Source organism: Rhinichthys klamathensis, unplaced genomic scaffold (assembly GCF_029890125.1).
Source record: "Rhinichthys klamathensis goyatoka isolate OS25496 unplaced genomic scaffold, OSU_Roscu_1.1 h1tg000050l_1, whole genome shotgun sequence".
NCBI classification, from domain to species: domain Eukaryota; kingdom Metazoa; phylum Chordata; class Actinopteri; order Cypriniformes; family Leuciscidae; genus Rhinichthys; species Rhinichthys klamathensis.
The window spans coordinates 3,979,864-4,007,803 of NW_026606596.1; the positions used below are offsets into that span (position 1 = coordinate 3,979,864).

The following is a 27,940-nucleotide window of genomic DNA, read 5'->3' on the forward strand; positions in this document are numbered from 1 at the left end:
TGTTAATGTGTTTTGGAAGAGGCGTGGCTTTGAAGAGCGCTCTGAAGGAAGGGTGGGATCTTATGCTTTCAAAGCTAGCTTGTTATTGCTAGCCTCTCCGAAATTGCCTACCCTACCTTTAATGTTTATTGCATTATTTTAGTGTCATGTGTGTACTTGTGTGTTTAACTGCAAATTTAAGTTCAATCTGTAAAACGTAAGTAGTTGCTATTGTATTTTTTTACGGTAAAGTTCTGGCAACCACAGCTGCCTTTTTTTTAACCGTAAATTTCCCTTTTTTATGTTGAAGCACTTAAAAGAAAACTATAGAATATAGCACATACTTTTTAGTGTGATTTATTGTCCATTTTGGAGGTCAGCTGCATCCATCTCTATTCACTTTTATTATGTGGAAAAGAGCAGCATGAACATTATTTAAAATATCTAATTTTGTCTTTCACAGAAGAGAGTAAGTAACAGGTTTGGACATTAATGGTATATGATTACATACTTTTAATTGTTTAACAAGTCTTGATATAGCCTTGTTTAACAAGTCGGAGCATAATAAGAGCATATAAAGAGCCATTTTTCTAAATCCATGTTCTACTGCCAAATGTAATTGTGAAATATCTGAAACCCCCTCTCCCCCCCAGTCTCAAATGATTCCTCATACAGTTTCTAATTCTGTCCTGTCCCTTTGCCAACAATACATTTTGATGGATTGTTTTTGCTTTGGTATACCCTTGACCTTCCTCCAGGTCTTCAAGCCATTATTGGCCCAACACCACCCGTCAGCTAGACCTCACACTCCTCCACCCCCCAGCAAAGTCCCACGTCACCACATTCTTGTGCTGTTGACAACTCCAATCACATCCCAGAGAGAACAAACGCAACCAGATGCCAAGCACAACACAGAGTTAGCAGCATCTACAACGGATTCACATGATACAGTTTGAATGTGTTCGCATATTTTTGGATTTGTACTTTGCTAACAATGCTTAGCTTTAGATCGTTTTTATTGTTTGTTATATATTAAATGGTGGTGACTAGATATCTTTATGCTGTCCTCCTTTGAGAACTGATGATCTCCTGTGATCTTTATGAGATTTATATTTCTTCTGAAGGTTTTATGCGGATGTGCCCCTGTACAGGCCCCTGTAATGTCGATCGAAAGGCAGAGCTGCAACAGAACACCATAAGGGGTGAATTCTTCAAACAACGTGACTCATTCTCAGACACAGACAGATAACATGAATGTGTTCACAACACTGAGGTCGCTTATCCTAATTTCAACCAGAAGTGCCTTTTAATCTTAAAGGAATGTTCTGGGTTTAAGTAAAGATTACTGGATAGCATCTGTGTTGTAGAAGAAAATTATATCAGTCATCCATCAGTTTCTGATACTGTTTTAAAGGGATCCACCCAAAAATGAAAATTGTTGCAAACCTGTATGAGTTTCTTTCTTCTGCTGAACACAAAGGAAGATATTTTGAAGAACGATTGGAACCAAACAGTTGTTTGGCACCATTGACTTCCATAGTAGAAAAAAAAAAAATACTATGGAAATCAATGGTGCCAAAGTTCCAATCGTTCTTCAAAATATCTTCCCTTGTGTTCAGCAGAAGAAAGAAACTCATACAGGTTTGCAACAACTTGAGGGTGAGTAAATGATGACAGAATTTTCATTTTTGGGTGGATCCCTTTAAGACTCAAAGAACATGGATTCCATTTTGTTATTGTTAACTAACTATTAACAATTTTGTTAACTGAATCATTGGCTGAATTAGATCAAATAAAATGTAAAACTTAAATGAAAAACTTTAGAGAAATGTTGTCATGGAAAACTAATTGAAATAAGTTAAAGTACTAAAATGACTAAAACAGAAATACAAATAAATTAAATATACACTGCAAAATATTATTGTTGGTTTAACTTAAACGGGTATGTTACCTGTTTGCCTTAAAATTTAAAAAGTTCATTCAAATAAAAAAATTGAGTTAATACAATGGAGATTGGTTTAATAAATAGAAACTCAAAATATTATGTTATCTGAACCACATTCATTATCCAAGTTGATTTGACAAAAAATACAAAGTTGTGAAAACAAATCATGAATTTTTTTTTTACAGTGTACACTATTTTTTTTAAGGTTTTAGTCATTTTTGTACTTTAGATGTTATTTTATAAATTAATGATTTGTTTGTGTTGTAATTGATGTGTTGAATATTTTGTGGTTTGTTGATTTGATGTAGGCCTATGTTGTTTATTTTGTATATGCTTTTTTTTGTTTTTTGGTGTTGACTTGGTTTGGAAACGCTTGTAATGAGAAACACCCGTGATGAGAGTCTCCACCTGGTGCCATTGAACTCACTTTCTTTTAAAGATTTTTTGGGGAAAGTATTGGATGATTCACTGGTGAAGTGATTGCTGAAACGTTTGAATAGCCTATGTGTTTGTTGCACAATAAAAAAAATAACAAAATCACTAAAACTATAATTAAAATGAAAACTGAAAATATAAATATAATAGTAAATAAATAAAGTAACCCTGCATGAAATCAAAATTGACCGTATTCATTTTCTTGCATGTTCCTGGTGTTATTGTGTAATTCATAACAAAGGTTCTTTCCGCCAGGATAAAATAAAAAATAATGAGAGCGTTTGAAATAAGAAAATCACAGTTGTGAAAAATGAAATTGCGATAATGCAACATAAAGTGACATTTATGAGCAAGTCACATAAAGTCGCAATTACCTTCTTGCTTTTATTTTTTCCTTAAAAACTGGAAGGCTGCTGAACAAACAGACTTCCATTTTATACAGATTTTTGTCCATTCTCGAATGAGAATAGTAGTTACTCCCACCAATACCACCTACAAACCGACTAACAATATTTGAACTTTCTTAGTAGTTGAGAAAATCAAATATGCTAATATCCCAAGGAGGTGTAATTGGAGTACAATTGTTAAGGTTTGTAAACACAACCTCTTGATCTCTACAGAAGAGCCTCTGGCACTTCCTGATAGCACACAGAGCAGCCTGCAGGTCATGAAACCTGACAACCAGAGCAGCTTCTCTCCAAAGAGTAAAACGACTTTAAACTCATAGATCTGGCAGAATGAATTTCATTTTCAATGGCTTCCTTACAGAGTTTGCATTGCATTTCTTTTCTATCCTGATTTTGTTGATGCAGCATTCTTCCCTTTGGCCAAAGTGAATGAGGCTGATACTGGCTCTAACTCTAACTCTGGCTCTGAACATCTGGCTCTAATTAACCCCCCCCCCCCCCCCTCAATATAGCGTCACGTTCCCACTCCCTCTACTCTTTCCTCAGCATCCCTCCCTCTATACCTCCTCCTCTCTGTGTCATGTGTCCTGTGGCCGCGTTTGCATGTGTGGATCTCATTGCTGAGAAATATGGAGCGTTTGGCTGCTGTGTGGAATTTGGGGATTCTTCTATGTCTGAGTTTTGGAGGGGCCTTGTGTCAGACCACCAACTATACCAGGTGAGCGGTATAGGGCTTTGGGTGAGAACGAACTAAGTGTGCATGTCAAGACAGCTCTTTGCTGCTGTAACTCTTTTTACAAACCTTTTCTGCTGCAGGAGCTGTTTAAACGTTCTAGCTTTTTTAAGAGTTTGTCTGGTAGTAAGTGTCATTTTTATACTCTTTAAATGCATGAATTCTCGGTAATGATGAATGTATTGTTTACAGAGTGATAAAGGGTTGCAGATGGAAGTACTTTGAGTTAGTGTGTTTTTTTTAAGGTGAATCAGGTCGCTTTACCCTTTCACCCAGCTTTCCTTTGCTGGGAGCGCAATTGCTTTTTCTGAAGAAAACAGATGGATAATTTACTAAATAATGACTAGACTGAGTAATATGACATCCTTATATGGTCTGGAATTCTGGAAAACTTTTTAGGCTGAAAAATTTAGGCTGTCTAGTCAACCCATATGACTTTCTGTCTTCATTGGAGAAATTTAGTAGAATGTTTATGCTGCTCTTTTCCATACAATGAAATTAAATAGAAAAAGGCCAAAAAAGTACAAAAACAAACAAACATGCGCTTCACAATTACAACGTAAAACAACATCTAATTTTGTGTCCAATCATGACATAATATTTTTTTTCAAGTGTGCTTCTTTTAAACTAAAATTAAGAAAGTATTCTTTCAGTCTATTTTAAATAAAAAATGTAGCTATAAACTACTTTAAAAGTTACAGTTTACCACTGTTACACTTAAATTACTCTTAAAAGTATACACTAAGAAGTGGGCCAATTTAGTCTCAAGTAGTATCGAAATAGTACACTTAAAAATATACTTCAACTTAGGATACTTATTTTTTTGTAAGGGGTGTGATTAAATAATTTTAATCAAATGGAACACATTTATGTTTTTTTGTTGCTTTAGTATGGAAACCTTTTTTTAAACTCGAACAGACGAAGTTTACACTAAATGCTAAACAAAAACAAGTATTTTAATTTATATAGTATATAAGTATTTTAGTTGACAATGCACTAATGAATATTTTGCTAATAAAACTGTAGATGCATCCATTCCAGTGTTTAAATGCTATTTTTATTATCTCGCTAATTTTTATCAACAGTAAATATTTGAAAAGTTCACTGAAACGACTACATGTCGTAAATGTCCCCATTGCTGAGTGAAGAGAATCTGTCTCAGACGGGGTCTGTGGGAGTAACTGCATAATAACAGTTTTTTGGTCTGCTTGAGTGTTCTGGCTCTGCACCATTACATTACAAAAGAGCTGTGTTTTATTTTGCAGTGTCGTAGAGTTTAAGTCTATAAACATGTTGCTGTAGACGTCTCAACATTCAAATGGGATTTTAAGTTGTCAGTGATCTTAGAAATACTGTGATGTTGTAAACACTGAATAAAAGTCTCTACCTTTCTGAAACAGCTTTGAAAATGTTGCCAGCCAAGCTCGTAATTTTAAATATTTAAACTGCAGTCAAACTGTTCTTTTGAAAAAACTTGTTAGCAACACTAACTGGAAGCTACTGACTGGAGAAAATATCTATTTAATGTAATTATCATGATGTAATTTATATCACTTGAGCATTTTTCTGGCACAAAGATGAATACTTAGCGTGATTACATTAAACCTGAACAAATCAATTTACACTAAATGCTAAACAAAAAAATGCAAATACATTCTAATTTAAATAACTGAGTTGAAAATGCACTAAGTAATATGTTGCTCTTAAAAATGCAGAAAAACATAAACAATTATTTTTTATTATTATTAAAAGCCTCCTGTTAAAACCTGTTTTCTACATTAGTTTGATGGCTAATTGGATCAACTAGTCAGATTTACTATTTTTGTTATTGGACAATATGTAAGCACTTTTTAAATGAATTTTGTAAATGTTTCTGTCATTTATCTAGTTTAACTATGCTTCTCATGATACAAATTAAAGCTATAAACATTGACATTTTATTTAGACTATGCAGTGAATAATAATAATATTGTAAAACTGGTCTCTTAATAGCTTTTGGTTAGCATAATATTTTCATCCTGGATGTTTGCCATAACTCAAGTTTTTGAGTTGTTGTACTGTGGGTTCATCGATGTGCATATGTTTGTACTTTTTGAGATATATTTTGCAATCTATGCCTTGGTCAAGCTTTTGACTCGCCTTCATGATATAAACACTGTGCAATTGTGCAATTTATTGTGCAATATAAACACATTCACATCAGCATTTTATTATAGTCACCAGAAATCCCTCTTTTTCACTCTTCCTCATCACTTTCTCAGGCCTGTGTTTAACTGTGGCGGTAATCTGGCTGGAGACTCAGGCTTTGTGGGCAGTGAAGGATTCCCATCATTCTACAAACCCAACAGCAAATGTACCTGGTACATCACAGTGAGTTCACTTTGAGTTCACACTCGAGAGTCTTCGTCACCCTGGGGCTGTATCACAGAGTAAAAGCCTTTCCCTTTGTACTAGGTTCCAGAAGGCAATGTGGTCATGCTCTCCTTCAGGGTTTTTGACCTGGAGGCTGACCCTCTCTGCCGCTACGACTATGTGGATGTGTATAACGGACACTCAAACATGGTGCAGAAGCTCGGGCGTTTCTGCGGAACGTTCCGGCCCGGGGCTCTCATCTCCACGTCCAACACCATGATGGTAGAGATGGTATCAGATTCAGGAACAGGAGGGAGAGGGTTCCTGGGTTACTTCAATGGAGGAAAGCCACATGTGGATGGTGAAATTAAACAAATTAAACATCAAATGTGTTGCGATCAGTGTTCGGGTAACGGATTACAAGTAATGCGCATTACGTAGTCAGATTAAAAGTAAACGCATTGAAAAGTAACGCATTACTTTATTTACACATTCATATTTCAGTTAAAATTCTCTCTCTTCTCCATAATATAATCAATTAGAAATTTACACTCATACATGCACTGCCTGGAACTGACACAATCTATAAAAGAAACAAAACACATTACTTTCAACTTTCAATAAAAGTTTGTTGTAATGTTATGAGATCTTTTGTATGGCATACATAGCTCTAGTAGTCAGGAAATATTAAAGTGGTCAGAATAGCCTATTCTAAATGTGTTTGAAGATAAAAAAATGAAGGTGTATGTTATATATAGGCTGCGTTAATGAATTACTTTTTTTAAATTAAGCCTCAGCCAGGTGAGAAAAAGATATACTCAATAGTAATGTAATGCATTACTTCCCATAAAAAGTAACTAAGTAACGTAATTCGATACTTTTAAAGGGACTAACACAATATTGGATGCATTAAAAGTAACTCTCCCCAACACTGCTTGCAATTGACTGTGCCGTTCGTTCAGGTTTTTCATTTTCAGACAAATAACTTGGTGCTGCGTGTTGTTTTGGCTTGAGGTTTTGTATATTAGAAGGTGAATGTTTGGAGCCTCAGTGGTCTTTCTTTTCTTTTTCTTTATGTCAGAGCATCAGTTTTGTGGCGGGAAGCTCACAAAGTCTCAGGGCACAATCAAAACTCCCAACTGGCCGGAGAAAAATTATCCACCGGGCATCAGCTGTTCCTGGCTTATAACAGTGGAGCCGGAAATGGTCAGAAAGAAAAAAAAACATAAACATGCAGTGATCGTTTTCAGTTAAGATTTCAATGTTGAATTAGTGGCGGCACGCCAGACATTTTTGCATCCTGTTCATTAAATGATAAAAAACAGGTCTATTTGGAAATATTGACTTAGGCTATCTAATGGGACCCTGTTGTAAAGTGTTGTGGTTTTGTGTTTCAGGTGATTGAGGTGAAGTTCGGTAAGTTTGATTTGGAGTCTGACACGTACTGCCGCTTCGACTATGTGGCGTTCTTTAATGGAGGAGAGAAAGACGATTCGAGGCGCATCGGAAAATTCTGCGGAGACACTTCGCCTCAGTCAGTTATCTCATTGTCTTTTTACTGTCGTTTTATTATTGATATCATTTCTATGAAAAAAACTACCACACACATTCATTCAACCCTGTTTTTTTGTGTCCCACCTACAGGAACATTGTTACCAATAGCAATGTGTTATTGGTGCAGTTCGTATCTGACCTTAGCGTCACTTCAGACGGATTCATGGCGTCATTCAACAGCATCCCACGTAGCCTCCGCACTCCGACTGCAGGTGGCGATGTTGCGACAGGACCTAGAGTGTCTTCCACACCCACAAAACCCCGTCTCACTCCAGTCAAACAGGAGAAACCAGTTGTGTTGACAACAGAAGCAACAACTACAACTACTACTACAAAAGCTCCTGACCAGCTAAAGCCTCGACCCAAACCTGTTAGACCCATTGAACCTGTGACGCCTCCAGTCCGTAAACCAGAGCCAGATAGATCCAGACCCTGTAAGCCGGAAAAGATAACAGTAACAAATTGATGGTTACAGTTTATCATAACTTGTTAGACAATGTTGAATGCTTTTTTTCAGCCACAAACACAAACCCACTGTGCCCAAAGACATGTAAAAGAGATGGAACCATCAAGATCAGCTTCTGTGCTAGTGAATTTGGTAAGTCATTTCATACAGCAAGTGAGCAACCATTAAAAAACATAAAGCACACAGAGGGAACTTTTACACTACCATTCAAAAGTTTGGGGTCTATAATGTTTTTGAAAAAAAGTCTCTTATCCTCACAAATGCTGCATTTATTTGATTACAAATACAGTAAAAATAGTAATATTGTGAAATATGATTGCAATTTAAAATAACTGTTTTATATTTAAATATTTTTTAAAATATATATGTTATTCCTGTGATGGCAAAGCTGAATTTTCAGCATCATTACTCAAGTATTTGGGTGTCACATGACCCTACAGAAATCATTCTAATATGCTGATTCGCTGCTCAAGAAACATTTCTTTTTATAATAGGTAGTGTTGAAAACATTTTAAAACTGTGATCATCAGAAAGACAGAACTGATCAACAATTTTAAAAGTCTTTACTGTCACATTTAATTAATTTAATGCAAAAGTATTAATTTATTTAAAAAAGAAAATCTGAATGGTATAGGCATTCAGATTGTATAGACATACTGTATGCGTATGGCAATGGTGTTAAAGGGACAGTTCACCAAAAAAAATTACTCACTCTTTTTTTAATTCCTCATTTTGATCTATAATATATAGGGGGTGTAAAGGGCTGAACTATCTATCATTCTATAAGAGTAACCTTTTATTTCTCTCTATTTCTCAGTGATCACCGGTACGCTGACAACATTGACTTCTGGACCTAGAGGAAGTATGCAAGCCACAGTGTCCTTAATTAAGGCCTATAAGACTGGTAGTCTTACAATCACCCAAGCTGGAGAAACTATGTCTGTTAAACTTGTGATGCCCTGTAAGAAATGCCCCTTGCTGCGCAGAGGTATATGGCCACATATGCACAGATAACACACCGCCAATATGCATTCTTTGGTCTTTATTGCTCATTAGTCATTCATTTCTTACAAATCGACAAATGATCTATTTATTAACAAAAAAACGTTCTCTTCACTAGGTCAAAACTACATCCTGATGGGTCAGGTGGACGAGGAAGGCCGTGGTGTTCTCAATCCCGGTAGTTTCACTGCCCTGTACAAAACTCCACACCACAAGATGTTGGCCAGCATCAACAACCAGCCATGCTGATCGCTCAGACCCATGTTAGCACAAGCAGCCTTCGAAGCAAAGACACTAGATGTAATGCAATGCATAAGGACAGTGATTAGACAATGGCCATATATTAAGAGGCATTTTTTTTGTAATTTTAACATAATGCTCAGGAAGTTACACACAAAAATTTCTGGACTGTTTTCATTAAACTATGGCGCAATTCAAACTTCAGCTCAGAAGTGAATTTTATAAAGCAAGGATATTTTTCGTACAATTCAATCTGTATACAGAGATGTCACAAATTATATTTCTAATTTATGATGTCTTCTAATACAGGATTTATATAACACATTAGCGCATTGAGACTGTGTTGTTTTATTGGGGTGGGCTTTTTCCTTTCACTGAAAGCTGCTTTTGGTCCAGAATACACTGGCACTGTTTTAAAACTATGAGCACATACTAATCTGATGATGTGGTAAAAATAACACTTATCTCTTTCTATTCCTCCCCCTTCTATGTTTCTGTTAAGAATAGCTTACTACCATACATTATCATGGTAATTTTGCTCATTTATTTTATGCATAGAACACCCAAATTACCTCCTATATTAGCCAATTGTGCTTCAGTGTTGGTACTGTTCAACGTACTGTAACTTTTTCAAAATTAACACAATTTAAAAGAGTCAATACATCATCAATCCTACTTCCAAAACGTGTTTTGTCTTACCCCGGTTAAGCCTAGTAATTATATTTTAACCTGTCGGGATCAGGTCTGGATAGTTTTTGCATACGTCACAGTGCGTGTCTCGACATATCCGTAAATAATAATAATAATAGTAAACATTTATTTGTATAGCACTTTTCATACATAGAATGCAACTCAAAGTGCTTCACAAGCATAAAATCAAATAATACAATCATACAACGTAAATATACAAATATTTCAAAAACAACTATAAAGGTTCAGCATATAAAATAAAGTAAATTGGCAATATAGTTTGACCTCAATATCAATCTAAAATAAAATAAATAAAACAACGTGAAAAAAAATAGGAGGTAAAAAAGAACATAAAACTGACACAGCTTTGTTATATTACAACAGCATATTGTTATATTGATAAGCAACTTTAAAAAGATAGGTCTTTACCCACGTTTTAAAAATATGACTGCTAGTAGCCTCTTTTACTTCATCTGGTAGACAATTCCAAATTTTTGCATAGTGACTAAAAGAAGTACCACCAGATTGTTTATGCTTTACTGTATAATGTGCCAGAAGGCTAGCACTAGAGGAACTTAAACTACGATTCGGGACATCACAAAAGTCTGAAATGTATAGAGGTGCCAGATTGTGCAGTGTTTTCATATACTAATAAAATAACCTTAAAATCAATTCTTTGATGAACTGGTAACCAATGCAATTCCATTAAAACCGGTGTAATATGCTCTGCTTTTTAATTTCATTAGTACTCTGGCTGGTGCATTTTGTATCAATTGCAACTTCGCTATAGAACCCTTAGGTAAGCCAGTGTATATAGCATTAATCAGGATGAGAAGATAAAAGCATGAATGAGTTTCCCATCATCATCCAAAGATAAAAAAGGACGTATCTTGGCAATATTTCTCAAATGATAAAAACATGTTTTTGTCACTTTTATGATTAATATGAGACTTAAAAACTAAGGTCACAGTCCATAATTACGCCTAGGATCTTAATTTCTTTTTTAGATTGTAGCGATAAGGAGCCCAGCCCAGCTTCTATCCTCTCCCGCTCATGTTTTGGGCCCACAATAAGAATTTCATTTTTTTTCTTCATTCAATTTAAAAAAATGTGTGTTCATCCACTTTACAACGCAGGACAGACAGTCAGACAACCTCTCTTATACAACAGTGTCTCTAAACTCAACTAAAGTGTAATTGTATATCATCAGCATAAAGATGATCATTCATGTCATATTTCTGAATATGCTGCCCAAAGGGAGCATGTATAATGAAAATAAAACTGGCCCAAGAATTGATCCTTGTGGAACACCATGTAATGTTTCATATGTCTTTGAGATACAGTCACCTATATTAACTAAAAAGTTTTGAACCAATTTAAAACATTACCAGAGAGACCTACGAGCTTTCCCAGTCTGTTTAAAAGAATACAATGATCAACCGTGTCGAATGCTGCACTTAGATCCAAGAGGATTAAAACTGATGTATTACCTTCATCTGTATTTCATCTCAGATCATTTGTTACCTTTAATAGTGCTGTTTCCGTATTATGACCTTGTCTGAAACTAGACTGAGTATAATCTCAAAAATTTTCTCAAAAAGAGAAAAGTTGGTCTGGCTATGATGTGTGTGTGGTGTGGGAGTGGCATGGGTTAGTTTGTTAGCGAGAAAGGTTGACGTGGAGTACCCAAAATCTCGAACATCCGTTTTTAGAAAAAAAAAACGAACAAAGGAGAGTCTGCTGGCAAAAAAAGAGAACGCGGCAGAGCTCGTAATAACAAGAGAATCAACATTGGCTTGGCTTTTTTCGGAGATGACGAGAACTCTCGGATTTGTAAGCGACGTTTGATGCCGTTTTTATTACTCAACAGGAGAGTAAAGTAGGCTATTTTATAACAGATTATTTGCCATTAGTATAGCTCTCCAACAGAGTTCATTAAAGGTCATATTCATCCGCACAGTCAGTCACGCAGAGCCGAAGCAGAACGAAAACAAAATGCATGCAGGCTTTGTGGCCAGTGAAGGATTCCCATCATTCTACAAACCCAACACCAAATGTATCTGGTTAAATAATGTAGCCTAATGTGCAAAAAGCAGTACCCCAGTATTAAATAGCCTTTCTGTTTCTCTCTCAAACTAAAATCATGGGTTTGTAGCGTCATCTAGTGTCTGAAATTTGGACTCAAAAACTCTGAAAAGAGAGCAATTTATAACTGCAGCTCTGCATAAAAATAACATGTCAGCTTCATATATGCAGCATCCAGGTTAGGCTATTATAGGCCTATCATCACAGACATCCGACGCTTTAGAGACATCCATCAACGTCACTTAGGCCTACTTAAAGCGGATAATGACTCGCAAAGGCACAATAAAGCTAATTCTCATCCAATGTCTGGCAACCAGGGAATTTATATCCTGTCTGCCCTCTCTGCGTCCTCCCTGACGACAAAGTGCCACTCATGCCATCTCTTATCAGAACTCTGGGTAATGGTTTTGTGTTTACACTGTGAAATTAAATGTTGGATGTTGCATGACAGTAAATCTACCCAGCCAGATAAGTTTATTGTTTATCCCAGGATTTAGGATTATAAAGAGAACATTTTAGAAGCGCCAAAGCATCCAAGGTATCTTTAGTCTTGAGTTAATACATTGCAGATTAAAGGAGAGGATGAAACCAGAATATATAAGTTCATATATTGTGTTTTCATAAATGATAGGATGCAATAAAAACAAACAATTAAAGTGTAAAGTTCAAATTATTATATTATAATTTAAAAACACACACACAGACTATAATTTGTAACCTGTTGTTGTTGTCTGAGGGATTTTATTTTGAAGCATTGACCTGACAGCTTAAACAAATAATGTCTTACTGTAAGTTAAAAGTCAATTCGACTGATTTAGTCCTTTGCATATGTATGTAGCAAAACACCCTCTGACTTGAAAATTAAATGGGTGAAGAGAATGTCAAGGTCATGTTTTAAATGTAAAATTTTAAACAGTTATTTTAAATTTTTGTTTGCACAATCTTTCTTTTTAAAAAAAAATGTTTTGAGTTTGTTTGGTCTGGCTAAACTGCATAGTTAAAGGTACACAATGTAACTTTGTGTTCAAAATTAACTAAATTTAAATAATGAGTCAATACATCGTCTTATCATGGTTCACTATGCTAAGCCTATTATGAGTGTTAGATCATTTTTCTGTTGGGATGGTTTTGGCGGGAAATTACGTACAACAAATTTCACTCGTCCGTAAGTGTCTCCTCATAATTGTAAAAAGAGAAAAGTTGCTCCTGTTACTTTGACGCGTGTATGGTGTGGGAGTGGCATAGGTTGTCACAACAAGCGAGATAAATGTTTATATGCAAGCACGCTAAATCTCGAACCTCTAGAGTCTTCTGGCAAAAAGAGGTCAACAGAGCTCTTAATGAAATGAGAATCAACATGCAGTTTATTTAACCGCTTGGGGCCAAAAGTTACATATGAGTACTTGTAACATTTTTAATAATTAAATATTTTATTATTATTAGAATATTTATATCTATTAATAAGTTATATTATTATCTAATATATATTTTTAGAGGCTATTTTTTTTTTTCAGGTTTATACATCTAACAGAACTCTCATAGTGGTTGGAAAATGATGTTATACAAAGTAAACATTTTTCAGATTATTTAATTTGGTAATAACATTGTCATCTTGGAATATCAAATTTGCTTCTTTTCTCAAGCATTGATATTTATTCGTCAAAATACATTGCTACCTTTACATTTGATGTAGTCTTAAGTTAAAACGTGAAATTATCATTTGAAATCTCACAAAGCCTGTCAAGAACATATCCAGGACATAAAGAGAATAAAGCATTTTTGTACCATTTAGACATTCTTTTTTTATATGACAATTAAGCACATTCATCCCCAAAACAGAAACTGCATTTGAATGAAAATGACAAAAATCAACAATATATATATATATATATATAATATACAATATAAACTATTTTATTCAAGACTCAATCTCCTTTAACAGAATCAGAGAACAATAAAACTAAATATTATAAAAATAATTACTAAACATATTGTATATTAGAATTCCAGTGATTAGTACAAAATGTTATCTTTTTCCTGAACGCAATCATGAACCTCTGAAAAACCCGTTTTGTCATCTAAAAAAACAACAGGAAATCATACATTCAGGACCAGATATCAGGACAAAATGCACATACAATGTATTCATTTACAACATCCAGCTCATTCCTTGTTTTTCAGTTCCACGTGGCCTGCATCACTCTGTCTCTCCTGAAACATTTCATTTCAACACAGTAAGTACAAGACAGGTGAATGCCAGGTCTGGCAAGAGGGTGGAGGAACCAGAGGAAACACTGTGACATCTTTACTAAAAGATTTAGTTTAATTACACACGATGAAATGGTCGGATGCTCCTCTACACAGTTCTGGAGTTCTATAGGTACAAGGCAAGGGATTCTGGGAAAGGAGCCCAGAGGTCAGCAGGTGGCATCGATAATATTGCCATCCATCTGGTGGCGATAAACTACTCGTGCTTTGTGGGAAAAATAGACGGGATGTGTGGCGCTTTCCTCTCCGTCGTAACCCCAGGAGACTGTCGGAGAGAAGCCAGGTTGCACCTCAACAGATGGCACTGTGAATGCAGAGAGAGAGAGAGAAAATTAATATCGAGTATTGAAAGATGGTTTGACTTATATCTTCATTAAGTTTGGTCAACAATGCAACTTGCCAGGCGGAGGAGGGCACAGCCTGCCTTTACCCCGGTCTTTACAGCGCTTGTACCAGGGAAAACACTGCAAGACTTTTTTACCCATGGTTTACCCAATCTAGAGATCTGGAGAGAGAACATAATGTATAAGATCTACTGACTGAAGAACATGGAGTTTCAATGCCATTGTGTTTGTTTCTTCAAGCTTATCTCGCTTCTCCGACCGGAACATTAGCCGAGAGGTGAAAACAGGAGATTGCTAATAATGGCTCAAAGAAACAAAGAACTCATTCATTCTGAGAGGATTAATCCTCAGTCGTGTCTGAGACTTGCACTTTACGGTATATCACTTGAGCGGGGCACAGAGTTGTGTTCCCTGGCCCACTTTGAAAGGCTAGAACAACCGACCAAGAACAACCAGCTCGGACTCCACAATTAGCCACAATGTCAGTGCAACACATAAATCTTAACTACAGGAAGAGAACCGCTATATAATAACAGACCACTTCTGTTACGTAAATAATGAGCAGCTCCACCCGTTTATTTAGCAGAATGGGACTATGATTTATTTTGTCTTCTGTAAATCATTCAAATGTTCAAGATGTGACAAATGTATTGTATTTACAAAGTAATATCCTCAGTAAAATAAATTGTGCGGCACATATATATGCTGTCTATACATATACATATATATAATATGAAATATACACTCACCGCCCACTTTATTAGGTACACCTGTCCAACTGCTCGTTAACACTTAATTTCTAAGCAGCCAATCACATGGCGGCAACTCAGTGCATTTAGGCATGTAGACATGGTCAAGACAATCTCCTGCAGTTCAAACCGAGCATCAGTATGGGGAAGAAAGTTGATTTGAGTGACTTTGAACGTGGCATGATTGTTGGTGCCAGAAGGGCTGGTCTGAGTATTTCAGAAACTGCTAATCTACTGGGATTTTCACGCACAACCATCTCTAGGGTTTACAGAGAATGGTCCGAAAAAGAAAAAACATCCAGTGAGCGGCAGTTCTGTGGGCGGAAATGCCTTGTTGATGCCAGAGGTCAGAGGAGAATGGCCAGACTGGTTCGAGCTGATAGAAGGGCAACAGTGACTGAAATAACCACTCGTTACAACTGAGGTATGCAGCAAAGCATTTGTGAAGCCACAACACGCACAACCTTGAGGCGGATGGGCTACAACAGCAGAAGACTCCACCGGGTACCACTCATCTCCACTACAAATAGGAAAAAGAGGCTACAATTTGCAAGAGCTCACCAAAATTGAACAGTTGAAGACTGGAAAAATGTTGCCTGGTCTGATGAGTCTCGATTTCTGTTGAGACATTCAGATGTTAGAGTCAGAATTTGGCGTAAACAGAATGAGAACATGGAACCATCATGCCTTGTTACCACTGTGCAGGCTGGTGGTGGTGGTGTAATGGTGTGGGGGATGTTTTCCTGGCACACTTTAGGCCCCTTAGTGCCAATTGGGCATCGTTTAAATGCCACGGCCTACCTGAGCATTGTTTCTGACCATGTCCATCCCTTTATGGCCACCATGTACCCATCCTCTGATGGCTACTTCCACCATGTCACAAAGCTCTAATCATTTCAAATTGGTTTCTTGAACATGACAATGAGTTCACTGTACTAAAATGGCCTCCACAGTCACCAGATCTCAACCCAATAGAGCATCTTTGGGATGTGGTGGAACGGGAGATTCGCATCATGGATGTGCAGCCGACAAATCTGCGGCAACTGTGTGATGCCATCATGTCAATATGGACCAAACTCCCTGAGGAATGCTTCCAGCACCTTGTTGAATCTATGCCACGAAGAATTGAGGCAGTTCTGAAGGCAAAAGGGGGTCCAACCCGTTACTAGCATGGGGTACCTAATAAAGTGGGCGGTGAGTGTATATTGAGAGTGCACGAAACGACATGGAAATTTCCACCGGCCAAGGCTTTAAATATAACTAATCCTGAAAGCAACAACAACAATCTGAGCTCAGAAGTGGGCTACAATCACTTGTTTTTCTAAAAAGACACTGTCCAACACCGACACGAGCGGGTAAAATTCCAGCGCAAGTCTGCGTTTCTCTTGCCTCCACTTGCCCATTGACTTTCAACTTTCAAGTGGGGGGTAATTGAGAATGAATGGGGTAAAGTCATGTGAGAGGAGGCAATACCTCCATCACGCGATTGGATATGGGATATGATTGAATATGATTTGTTCGTGCGATAAATCCCGCCTCTTGTTTTCGTGTGCATTCTCGAATTGGTCTGAATAAACAAAATGATGGTGTTAATGGGAAAACTAATCAAAAAGTAAGTAAACAATTAACCCACTTAGATACCACTGCTTTATGTCACGTCAAAATCAAACTTGAAATGGCCTGAAAACGATGACTGTGGTCTTTTTTAATGAGCAATCAGCTTGGAGAAATTAAAGATGCATCTTCGTGTCTGTGACAGACTGTGTTTACCGAGCATGACTGATGATCTGAAAATGATTTGTTCTATTAAAAAGAACAGCTGAACATCCGTTCACAAATAAATATATTTTTTTAAATTGTTACTGCCTTATTGCCTTATTATTTTTGAATAAATGTAAAAAATGCTTAAAAACACTAACTTTATGAGATTTTTCTTTTTTCTTTCTTGGTTTTAATAAATTGTTAATGTAAAAATACAAAATAAATTTGCATTTGGTTTCTTTTTTTATGTAATGTAAAGTAGTTTATTTAAGAAAATTTGACAACAATAAGTTTTACTGGGACATGAATTTACATTTGTTTGGTTAAAAAAAAACATAAAAAAAACTGTGAGAACTTTGCCTCCTCTTTCAGAACACGACTGCATGCCACAATATATATATATATATATATATATATATATATATATATATATATATATATATATATATATATATATATATAGAGAGAGAGAGAGAGAGAGAGAGAGAGAGAGAGAGAGAGAGAGAGAGAGAGGACATCCCTGACATCAGCAGAAACTAGCCAAGACCCTTTACATTCCAGTGGTTAATGATCCCTTAAGCACCGGACAGCCTAGAGATGCTCGAGAAAGATGCTTTGTCGTTCTGTGAAAGGTATCTTACATAAAACTCTACCGAGGACAGGCTAATCCCTCATTTAAGAAAATCAAACTAGAGCGACTTAGCGTGCGTCGCAGACAAACACACATCACAGATCAAATGAGTGCAAATCCAGATAAACATGAGCCCATCATTGAGAGAAACACTTTGTTTATAACATACAAATTAGTAAAATATAGTAGGCTTCTAAATAATAACAAACTCTTAAAATACTGAGTAGATCTGCATTGTCTAGGCTATAGCCTATAATTAAAATTTCGGGTAACTAACAGGATAAATGAAAATGTGCACGTTAAAGTAGCATAACCGTATTTTAGGTAAAATAAGCCTATTATTATGCCAAGCACTTAAACATTTCTGCATAGGCCTACTGCATATAAGTTAAAACGTTTTTTTTTCAAAACACTTCGCCACATTCCAATTAAAGACACTTTGAACAGCACTTGTTCCAAACGTACCTGTAGAGAAACAAAGTGGCGCGCGTCTCATCCAGTGATCTGACTGGTCTGAAACTCTGGCTCCATGAGATTGTGCTCGTCCTGGTCCCTGCAGAAATCGTGTTAGGACAGCGAGCAGCGAGCATTCCCGACGGATAATGTCTGATGATGCTGTACCTACTGACTCTTATCTGCCCTTCTGTTCTGTTACCTCGGTTGCGTATTAAAGCTTTGATTGAGCGTGCGCGGAACGACATGGGAAATTTCCACCGGCCGAGGCTTTAAATAACTAATCCTGAAAGCAACAACAATCTGAGCTCAGAAGTGACTGAGTAGGCTACATTCTTTTGGAAGCTGCCATAACAAACCTTCTTTATTGCCTAAAGTGCATGCAATAAACGCATAAATCACTTTAATGACATTAAACCAGCTGTTTTTACCCGTTGTGTCTGATAAGATAGCCTATCACGGAAATTAGAACTTTATTTTTAGAGAGTTATATTATTGTAATTAATAGTGCAAACCCGCTGTTAATCGCGGCCCGCGCCTTTTAGCCAATCAGAAAATTTGGAGACGGCACCATGTTTTTTCTTTCCAGAAAACATATAAAAAACATAATTATTTTTGTAATTTTGTTTGGTGCCACAGAAATCATTTATAGCTGCTTTACCTATTAAATACAATTCATTGCAACTGCGTACAAAATTTGTGTGTGTGACTGTGTAATGAAGAGAGACTGGTATAGGCCTAATCAACTCTCAAAATTGCTAAATAGCTTGCCACACATTGACCATTTTTGACATATTTTGTATGAAGAATATCAACTTTTGCCTTCAAACAGCTGCTGCGTCCCAATTCGCATACGTCCTAAATAGTATTCGAAAATAGAATTGGTATACGTCCCAAATCGTAGTATGTTGAAATGAGTGTTCCAAAGAGACCCGGATGGTCTACTATATCCGGTCAGAATCCGAAGTGCAGATCGATCGATACACACTCATAGACTGTAAAAAATAGTGCACACTCTAATGGCTGATATTGCCCACAACCCATTGCGCGTTGGACAAGGATTCGGTTAGAACTACAAACACGAGTGAAAAGTGTTAAACAACTACAGACATGGAGGACGCGCGAGTCCGGCGGTTGTGTAGAGAGGTTTAGATAAAGGGGTTTGAGTGATTAATTATCAGTATCTAACCTGACGAAAATGTATTTATTCAATGTTGTCTACATTATTATATTGCATCTGCAGCAGCATTGTGACCTTTTGTAAAGATAAGTTTATAGCCATTAACTTTTAAATGCATCATTACATTCAAATTGCAAACACATGAGGAGAGAAAGACCCACGACTGCATGAAAGACCCACGACTGTGATGATTGACAGGGCAGTTTACGGTGATAGGATGCGCGCGACAGAGCTGTCCGTTAAAGATGACGAAGTAGTGTGTCCCAAAGCTTGCCTACTCCTTTGCTACACACTCAAAAGTATGTACTTTTTCTTCACAAAAAGAGTCAATTTTTAGGGCGTAGTATAGGCGAATTGGGACGCAGCCTTAGAGTAGCAAATGCTAGAATCATAGATAGCTATACATAATAAAGGCTAGATGTCTCGTCCGCGCTGCTGGCCAATGGAGGTCGACGTCCGCACCTGGCGGCCATCTTGTCACAGGCAGCTCGCTCGCTCGTAACATTGTTTTAATGGTGCATGTACTTTTTAAATAACCATAAGTTGCTAAATTTTCTACCGATTTTCAAACGGTTTGGTTTGTTATAAACGTCAGAGATGTAGTTATGACACTGCACACTTATGAATAAGTGTATCAATAAATAATCATCCAGAATTATAGACACGTTAATAACTTTTGTAAGAAACCAAACCGTTTGTGAATCCATCAAGATTTCAACGAGATAAGAGTATTTGTGTTCGTGCTGATCACTCATCTTAAATCAGGAACCACAGAGCCCGCCAGAAAGCTTCCCTGTGACAAGATGGCCGCCGGTGATGACGATAGAGACTCCGCTGTAAGACATCTAGCCTTTATTATGGATATCTATGGCTAGAATGAACAGATTACAGAAATCTTGTTCATCAGGTAAAATTAAAGCTGCAGTCCGCAGTTTTTCCTCTTTGTCGCCATCTCTGTTCGAAATCTGCAATTGCAGTCATTCGCGGAATTATCAACTTTATGTGAGTTGTACATCGGCACGGTACAGCTCGGATGAATGCAATGTTTTGAGGATATTTGTGCAGCTGTCAGTCACCGCGCCGGTGTGGATACTGTCATTCAGAATCACAGATTCTACTTGTTGGAAGTATGACCAACATAAGAATTTTCACCGGAAAATGTAATCTGAACAAGTAAGTAACATCCACTTTTGTCCTTCTGACCAACTAAGGGAAAAAAGGCATTGCAGTAAATTGCGCTGCTTAAATCTAACGATCGATTATCATATCACGTCAAACCGTGCAAATTATACTTTGTTCTCAAATTGTTAATGTTAACAACATCAGCATTGCGTGACTACATTTAAAGCCCTTCTTCAGATATTTATCCTTGTTTTCGCATGGGCCGGTTGCAGTCTCTTTTTCCAAACTTTCAGTCTAAAGTCTTTTGCATTTTACAACGGGTGAATCTCTAATTGTCACTGGTGATTGTCTTTTGAACCTTTCTGGATCCGCCTTAAAATTGATAAGTTTAATTATAACAAGTGCTGTGAGCAAAGGCTATAAATCTCTCCACCTCCAACATCCTCACTCGCAATATAGCCTACTAGCCGAGACTCGTTTATGAGTACAGATGTGACGTAATGACGCAAAGACATGCTCAAATTGCCCGCGGAAAGCCACCAGTACCATAGCCAGGGTTTCCCCATGCATACTGCCTTTGCGCAGCATGATTTTATTCACGCTTCTAGGCAGTCTGGAATGGATACCGGACCAAATTTTCGCCTCAGCGAGGGGACCAATCACAGAATGGGGAGGGAGCAGCAAGACGATGACGACGTCTTTGCGACACACCGAAGCAGTTTGTTTATACCTATGGATCCAACATGGCAGCAGACGCGAAGTTACCTTTCGATGCAGCCTTGGATATTGTTCTAAGTAGTTTAGAACGCAAATAAATCTCTGACCCATCGTCTTCTTCCTCGTCTAATTTCTGTCGCTCTACATACGTCATCTGGTATAATTGAAACGATTGGCTATGAGCTACGTACAGGCGCATTTGATAGACATTCGTAGCACCCAATAAACGGCTCTGGGCATTCGTAAACCACGCCTCAAATACGAGAAAATGAACATGTGGTTCCCAGACCACGTCTCAATGTCAATGAGACGTGGTCTGACGTTAGCCAGGCTACCAGTACCACTGGAATTAAAAACATTATAACAAGCTTAGTGTTTTGAATCGAGCTAAGGCAAGCAGTTAGTTTTGAACACTGGCTGGTTATGTACTTGCTGAAAAATTTATTTTGGATAATTTTTAACCCAAAAAAGTTACGGACTGGAGCTTTAATAAATCAGAACTGGGGGTTTAAGTATAGGCCTCAGGATCCTTTAAAATAGAAAGGACTAAATCAATACACTGTAGCTGGTTGTGTATTTACATACTTAAATGTGTCTTTGTATCAAGTGGTGTTAATTCTATTGTGTTTTATTTTTTGATGTGTATTGATGTGAGACAGTAAACGCTGTGGGATGCGAGACACATCTTTTGCAAGAGATTCCAACAATAAAGTGAAAATGAATTGATTGAATTGAATTCATACATTCGTCATAGGGAATGTTTTATTAATTTTATTAGTAAGAGGTGTTTGTACAGTAATAAAAAACATTTTTACAAAGACTTCATAGTTTCTTATTCATGTATACAAAAATTCACTAAAATAGGCCTACAAAAATGCAAAAACATGTTACAAAGAAACAACATTAAACATTTGTAAAACATAGTCCCACCTCTTTTCACCATTGTATAGGTTGAGCCAGTTAAAAAAGTCACTTAAAAAGAGCTAAAAAAAAGAAAAAAAAGACTGACACTGAATAAATGTAAAATTTGTAAAAAAAAAAAAAAAAAAAAAAAAATATATATATATATATATCAATTTGACAAATCTGCTGAGAACGTGGCACTGCTTGTATCTGTTCTGTTTGGTATTATTTGGGTTCTGTTGTGACCTATTGCAATGGCTATTCACATTAAATTCACCAGGCTCTTCTGTAGGTTTTTCAGGCTGCTCAAACCCACACGCTTCCCTTTCCCTCGCTCTCTCCTGCCCCCTGCTGGCCACAGCAGCCCCCCAGGCCTCGATGACCTGATGCAGGCAGGTTCTTGTAGACGGCCCGGCTGTAGGGGATGAAGCACAGACCCAGCTGGAGGTGGCGGGCCATCCTGCAATAAGCGGCCAGAGCCAGAACCAGGAGCGGAGCCAGCAGCAGGAACCCCACCACCAGCAAAGCCACACAACCTCCATCGTCCAAGAGATCTGAACAGTAGACGGAAGTACCGTGGCGTTGAACCTTTGGAACAAAACAGGGAGAGTTAATTAGCAAGAAAGAGAGGTAGGGCAAAGTACTGTACAAATTGTGCCTGTAATATATTTTCTGATCAGATAAGAGCATGAATACATTGACCTGCGATAATTAATTTAAAAAAAACATCCATGTGGTGAGGCAGTGGGAGTTGACTGAGACAGCTCAGTTGGAGACAGTTAACTTATCACAGATTCAGTGAAATGATAAGAGAGGATTATGTGTGAGAGTTTATTACCCAGATGTTTTGTGTTAGTTGCACTGAAATGTGGGAAGTTTAGTCATCAGTGCTTGAATGACATTCGAGTAATCTAAGATGTTTTAATGTCCTTCGAGGAAAGAGAGTTGTGATTTGGCAACCCATTTGGGGTGGAACTGCAGTATGTGAGGACAAGTACAGAAAAAAGATTAAAATATAATTATACATATTACATACATACAGTACTTTTCAAAAGGTAGGAGTAAGATTATTTTTCAAAGGAATGAACACTTCATCAATGATCAAAATACAGTAAAGACATTTATAATGTTACAAAATATTTTCATTTTTAAAATAAACTGTTCTTTTGAACTTTTCAGTTTATAATTCTGAAATATGAAAGTAAAAATGCACCACAGTTTCCATAAAAATAATATTAAGCAGCACAACCAATTTCAACACTGACATTACTCTTTCTTGAGCAGCAATGATTTCTGAAGGATCATGTGACACTGAAGACTGGAGTAATGAAGCTGAAAATTCAGCTTTGTCATCACAGGAATAAATTGTATTTTGAAAATATAAAAATTTAAAACACTTATCTTAAATTGTAACAATATTTCACAATATGACTGTTCTACTGTGTTTTTGACCAAATAAAAGCAGCTTTGGTGAGCAGAAGAGACTTCTTTCTAAAACATTAAATAATCTTAACTCAAACTTTTGAACTGTGTAGTTTCTTTTGCTCAAATCTTACTCTCTTTTTTTTATTTGTTCTAACGTGCACCGTTGAATCACGTTCAGTTAGACTAGGAATGTACATTATAAAAGCAAATAGGATGAATTTTGATTGGATGACTTTAAGACAACATTACTTATACAAATGTACCAACGTAAAAAAGATTACCGTTGAATGGCAGAGGAAGCCAAAAACGACCATGATGAGCGTTGGCAAGAGGATGAGGCCGAAGATAAATGCAGCCAAACCTACGTTGAGGGCGGCGATGATCAGATTCTGTGCTGTAACCAGAACAGAACAGGCCCAACAGTCCAAAGAGCCCCTCAGCTCCAGAGGAGAGTCGATCACTGCACTACCTTCTATTGAGTACGGAGGAGGAACCACTACACCTGAGCTGGACAGGTTTGCTGGAGTACTGGAGGAGATGGAACCGGTGTGATGGAGACGCGGGTGAGGAGATTCGGGCTCCCCCCGATCTGTGGGGGACTGCAGAGAGACGGGTTTCTCCAGGGAACCATTACGGGAAAGACTCATCTTGCCGTTCATCATTCTGTCAGGTATGATAGTCCAGTTTTTGTCTAGATAGATACAGTATATTAAGGGCTATTGGTTAATAATGATACAGTAATGGCTAAAATGGCCACAAACAATGAAATGTCAAATGATATTTTTGTAACATCTAGGCCTGGTTTCACAGACAGGCTTTAGATTAAGCCGCAGGATTAGGCCTATTAGTTCAATTAGGGCATTTAAATAGATTTTATAACCGTACCCAAAAAACATTACTGGTGTGCATCTGGAGATATTTTAAGATACGTCAGTGCAAGTTGCTTTCCGTTAAAACAGCTCAATCATGCATTTTAGTCTTGGACTAGCTTAAGCCTTGGCTGTGAAACCAGGGGATAATGTTTATGTCCTGTGTCTAAACTATTGAACATTGTTGCTCTATTTTATAAAACAGAAGTGAAAATGATTTTTTTGTGGTAATCAGCATTACCAGTGCTGTCAATCAAAAATATTCCTCTAAAGGTGATTTTGTTGGTGGAAACCGTTGTGGATTGTATTTCTCAAAAATAGTTCTGGTGAAATGTAGAGAAAGTAAATGGTGATAACTAACACTGAACATCAGGAAATTAAGCCGCTGACCCCACCCTGATCTCCAGGATACCAAAAAATACAAAACAATAACTTTGGAACGGGCTCATCAGGAAACCCTGAATGCTGACTATAGATCACAAAGCCCACAAAAGAGCAACATCCTAAAAAGAAATCGTCATAAAGAGCCCTTAACAGCTTGTTACAGGTTCACAACGATCACTTAAGCAAGTGAATGTCAGGAAAATAAAAATGTTCCCTTGATTTATGCTGTTTAGTCCTTTTGATCAAAAATACGCATTGAGTAGTAGCATTGATGACAGATGTTAGAGACAGATGTTGTTTATTTGGAGTGCGCCCACTTTTTAGTGAATACAAGTATGATATCACTCTGCCATTAATAGTTCAGATGTTATCGAGACCTTGATTTAAAAACCTTTCCCAAACAATCACCATTACATCACTTGTGTTTTTATTAAGTGACAATATTACCGAAAGACTCTACATTTATATTCTTTATTTTTATTAATTCTGCAAACGGTATTAATCCGTTTAAGTGATGGTGGGAAGTTATTTTAATATTTTATTTGATTATTTATTGATGTTTTTTTTCGTTTTAATATAGTAACATGTTTTATTTATATTTAATTTTTTAGAAGTGATTTTAGTGCAAGATTTTGTACATTTTCCAAGATTAAATCACCACCACGACTTTTCTTACATTCTGATTCAGGGTTCCGAATATCAGGAAATTCCACAAAATATATCAAGGGGATTTTGACAGGACATAGACTGTCTTTAGGGAATTAAAGTCAATAGATATGCCAGGAAAAAAGAACAGCATAAACTGAGCTAATCTATGAATTGCAGTGTTTATCATTGGTGTATTGAAAACACTTTTTAGATTGAGACTATATTTTTTATAGTTTTTTCCCCCCACTTTGTATAAAAGCGGCTGCTAAATGATTAAATGTAAATATTTAACATGGCTCCAAGATACCAGGTCTTAATGCATAATACTGAAAGACCTTTGTGTTCTATTTATCCAAAGCCTGAATGATAAAAAAATTCACATTATATATTTGCATATTTAAATATGCAAACAGAAATAAACATTTAAATCATATATATTAAAATATGTCCATAAGAAAATCATGAAACAGTGCTAATTGCATAAGTTCAAAACCAATACAAAGCCCAAAATCTATATGCATACATACATTTTTTAAAAATCATATACATTTAAAAAATATGCTTAAAAATCATGAAACAGTGCTATTTGCACAAGTTCAAAAAGTCCCATATCTTCTACTTACATAGAGTAGGTTGTCCGTTCCCTCAAAAACCACCTTTCCTCCTGCAGAAAAACTTTTCCCTTTTCTTATAATTTTCTTTCCTCAACGAAACAGACAAATCCTTCAAAGACTGGCTGAGATGATTATATAGGTCTTTATATTATTATACGTTATATTTAAATAGTTTTCATGTCCGCCTGTAGTATCTCCACTGGCTCTGTGTGAAACTGACCTCTATGGAACGGTCACTCCTCTATTTCAGCCTTTTCTCTTCCTCCTTTCCTGCACTGCTCTTTCCTTCCTTTGACGAAGATGTCCTGCCTTGGTAACTCAGTTATATCTCTCCACTCCCACTTCTCTTTTTGGCCCCACACTGCTCTGGCTGGGGCATTTTGGGGTGATGGGTGGGGGGCGTAGTCTTATCCAGGAGTATATATATATTTTTTTTTTTTTTTTTTTTTTTTTTTTTTTTTTGCCCAATGAGAAGATATATGACCTGGACTTATGTTACACACTCCACAAAAGAGTGTTGGTGTAGGATTTACTTTAAAACACATTTCTCTCAGAAATTGTTAGCTATTTTTTATTTGAAGTAGAAAGATTCAAATAGTATTTTCTTGCAAAATGTTCTCCAATAATCTTTGTTTTATTTACAACTTCAAAATCTGTTTTTTTTTACAGCGCATGCCATGACAGTCTGTGCTTTTTTTCTGATGCAATTGCATTTTTATTTGTGCTTTGAAGACCACTGGAAAGATCTTTAGAAGCACGTCATCCTACAAAACTGACATATTTTATGATTTAACAGTTACATAAAGAACACATTTCTGCATTTTCTTAATGCAATACTTGGTATTGTGAGTAAATGGACAGCTTGAATGAATGAAGCTCACTTTCAAAAGAAAAAAACTCACACTCGTAAAAAAGAATCAGACACTCAAGCATCTCAAGCACAATAAAAGGACTCCTTCTGTCCTGAAGAAAATATTTAACACGGTTAAGGGGCATATAAAAAAAACATGAGAAATATGAAAGAGATCGAGGAAACTCCAGTGGCACAGAAAGAGATTAAGAAAGCTATTTCCCCTGATGAGTTAAAGTAGGCCTATAAAACAAATATGAAATAAAGGGTAGTAAAGGCTTACACTTATGTCTATACCACTGAGGGCTCTCTAAAACAGTTGGCCCTTTGTATGATGTTTCCCACTTTGCCTTGAGTTCAGCTGCAGCTCCAGCGAGGGGAGTTCATGTCTGTTCAACATCTCTCAGGACGTGTCAGAGCTGTCAGGACACAGGGCTCCGGGAGGATGTTTTCTGGAGATTTCAGCGGAGGGCAGATTGGCTTTGTTTTTGAGTGAGATATTGGAATTTTTTTCCTCAGGGCCCAAATCAAATGCCGATCAAATTTGTTTAGTGTACAAAAACAACAATTTTTTTTACATATTGTAAATGGAGCTTTGCAGAAAATGTTTCAATGTTATAATCAGGAAGTATTCTGTTATAACAATAATTCATATATGACTAATATAATATCAGATAAAACTAAACTAAAGTAAGAAAATAAGATAGTATATAGGTAAGTATAGTATATAAGATAATACTTAAAGGTACACTATGGCCCTCCAGTGGTTAAAAAGAACTTCATGCATTTTGTGGAAGAACATTGTTTTGGTTGTGCTTTGGTTCTGCGTGACTGTGCGGATGAATATGGTCATTCTACTGCTCATAAAACACTACTAGGCTTAAGAGATATAACCAGTTTGAAAAGGATCTCAAGCTGACTAGCTGAAAACATATACTGGAGTTATACCCATTAATAAACATAGTACTTCCTTGAAAATAAATTCCAGCACAGTGCTACAACAACCATAATGAAATGGCCATTCACAATAATACTTTACAATCAACTCTGTTAGAGAGCTACTTATGGCAATCTGTTCAATAAAAAATCGTACTCACTGCCATCTCCGCGTCACTTTTACAACATTTCAAAGTT

At 36.7% G+C, this 27,940-nt stretch overlaps 3 protein-coding genes across 3 annotated transcripts; 1 reads left to right on the plus strand and 2 right to left on the minus strand.

The window, feature by feature from the left end:
- The first annotated feature begins 3,325 nt into the window (after positions 1 to 3,325).
- Positions 3,326 to 9,317, plus strand: pcolcea (procollagen C-endopeptidase enhancer a). The gene is made up of 9 exons (XM_056247817.1): positions 3,326 to 3,484; positions 5,761 to 5,869; positions 5,954 to 6,212; positions 6,933 to 7,057; positions 7,249 to 7,385; positions 7,496 to 7,839; positions 7,923 to 8,003; positions 8,689 to 8,859; positions 8,992 to 9,317. The coding sequence occupies exons 1-9, from the start codon at positions 3,396 to 3,398 to the stop codon at positions 9,120 to 9,122; spliced, it is 1,446 nt and encodes a 481-aa protein (XP_056103792.1). The 5' UTR covers positions 3,326 to 3,395; the 3' UTR covers positions 9,123 to 9,317.
- A 4,466-nt stretch (positions 9,318 to 13,783) lies between these two features.
- Positions 13,784 to 18,411, minus strand: si:ch211-237l4.6 (uncharacterized protein LOC446130 homolog). The gene is given in 3 exon segments (XM_056247587.1): positions 13,784 to 14,460; positions 18,107 to 18,269; positions 18,271 to 18,411. Coding segments are annotated over 3 exon segments (390 nt in total). The 5' UTR covers positions 18,343 to 18,411; the 3' UTR covers positions 13,784 to 14,305.
- A 3,819-nt stretch (positions 18,412 to 22,230) lies between these two features.
- On the minus strand, positions 22,231 to 24,103 carry tmem88a (transmembrane protein 88 a). Its single transcript, XM_056247588.1, has 2 exons — positions 23,723 to 24,103; positions 22,231 to 22,604 (listed from the first exon to the last, which is right to left on the minus strand). The coding sequence occupies exons 1-2, from the start codon at positions 24,101 to 24,103 to the stop codon at positions 22,323 to 22,325; spliced, it is 663 nt and encodes a 220-aa protein (XP_056103563.1). The 3' UTR covers positions 22,231 to 22,322.
- Positions 24,104 to 27,940: the final 3,837 nt, after the last annotated feature.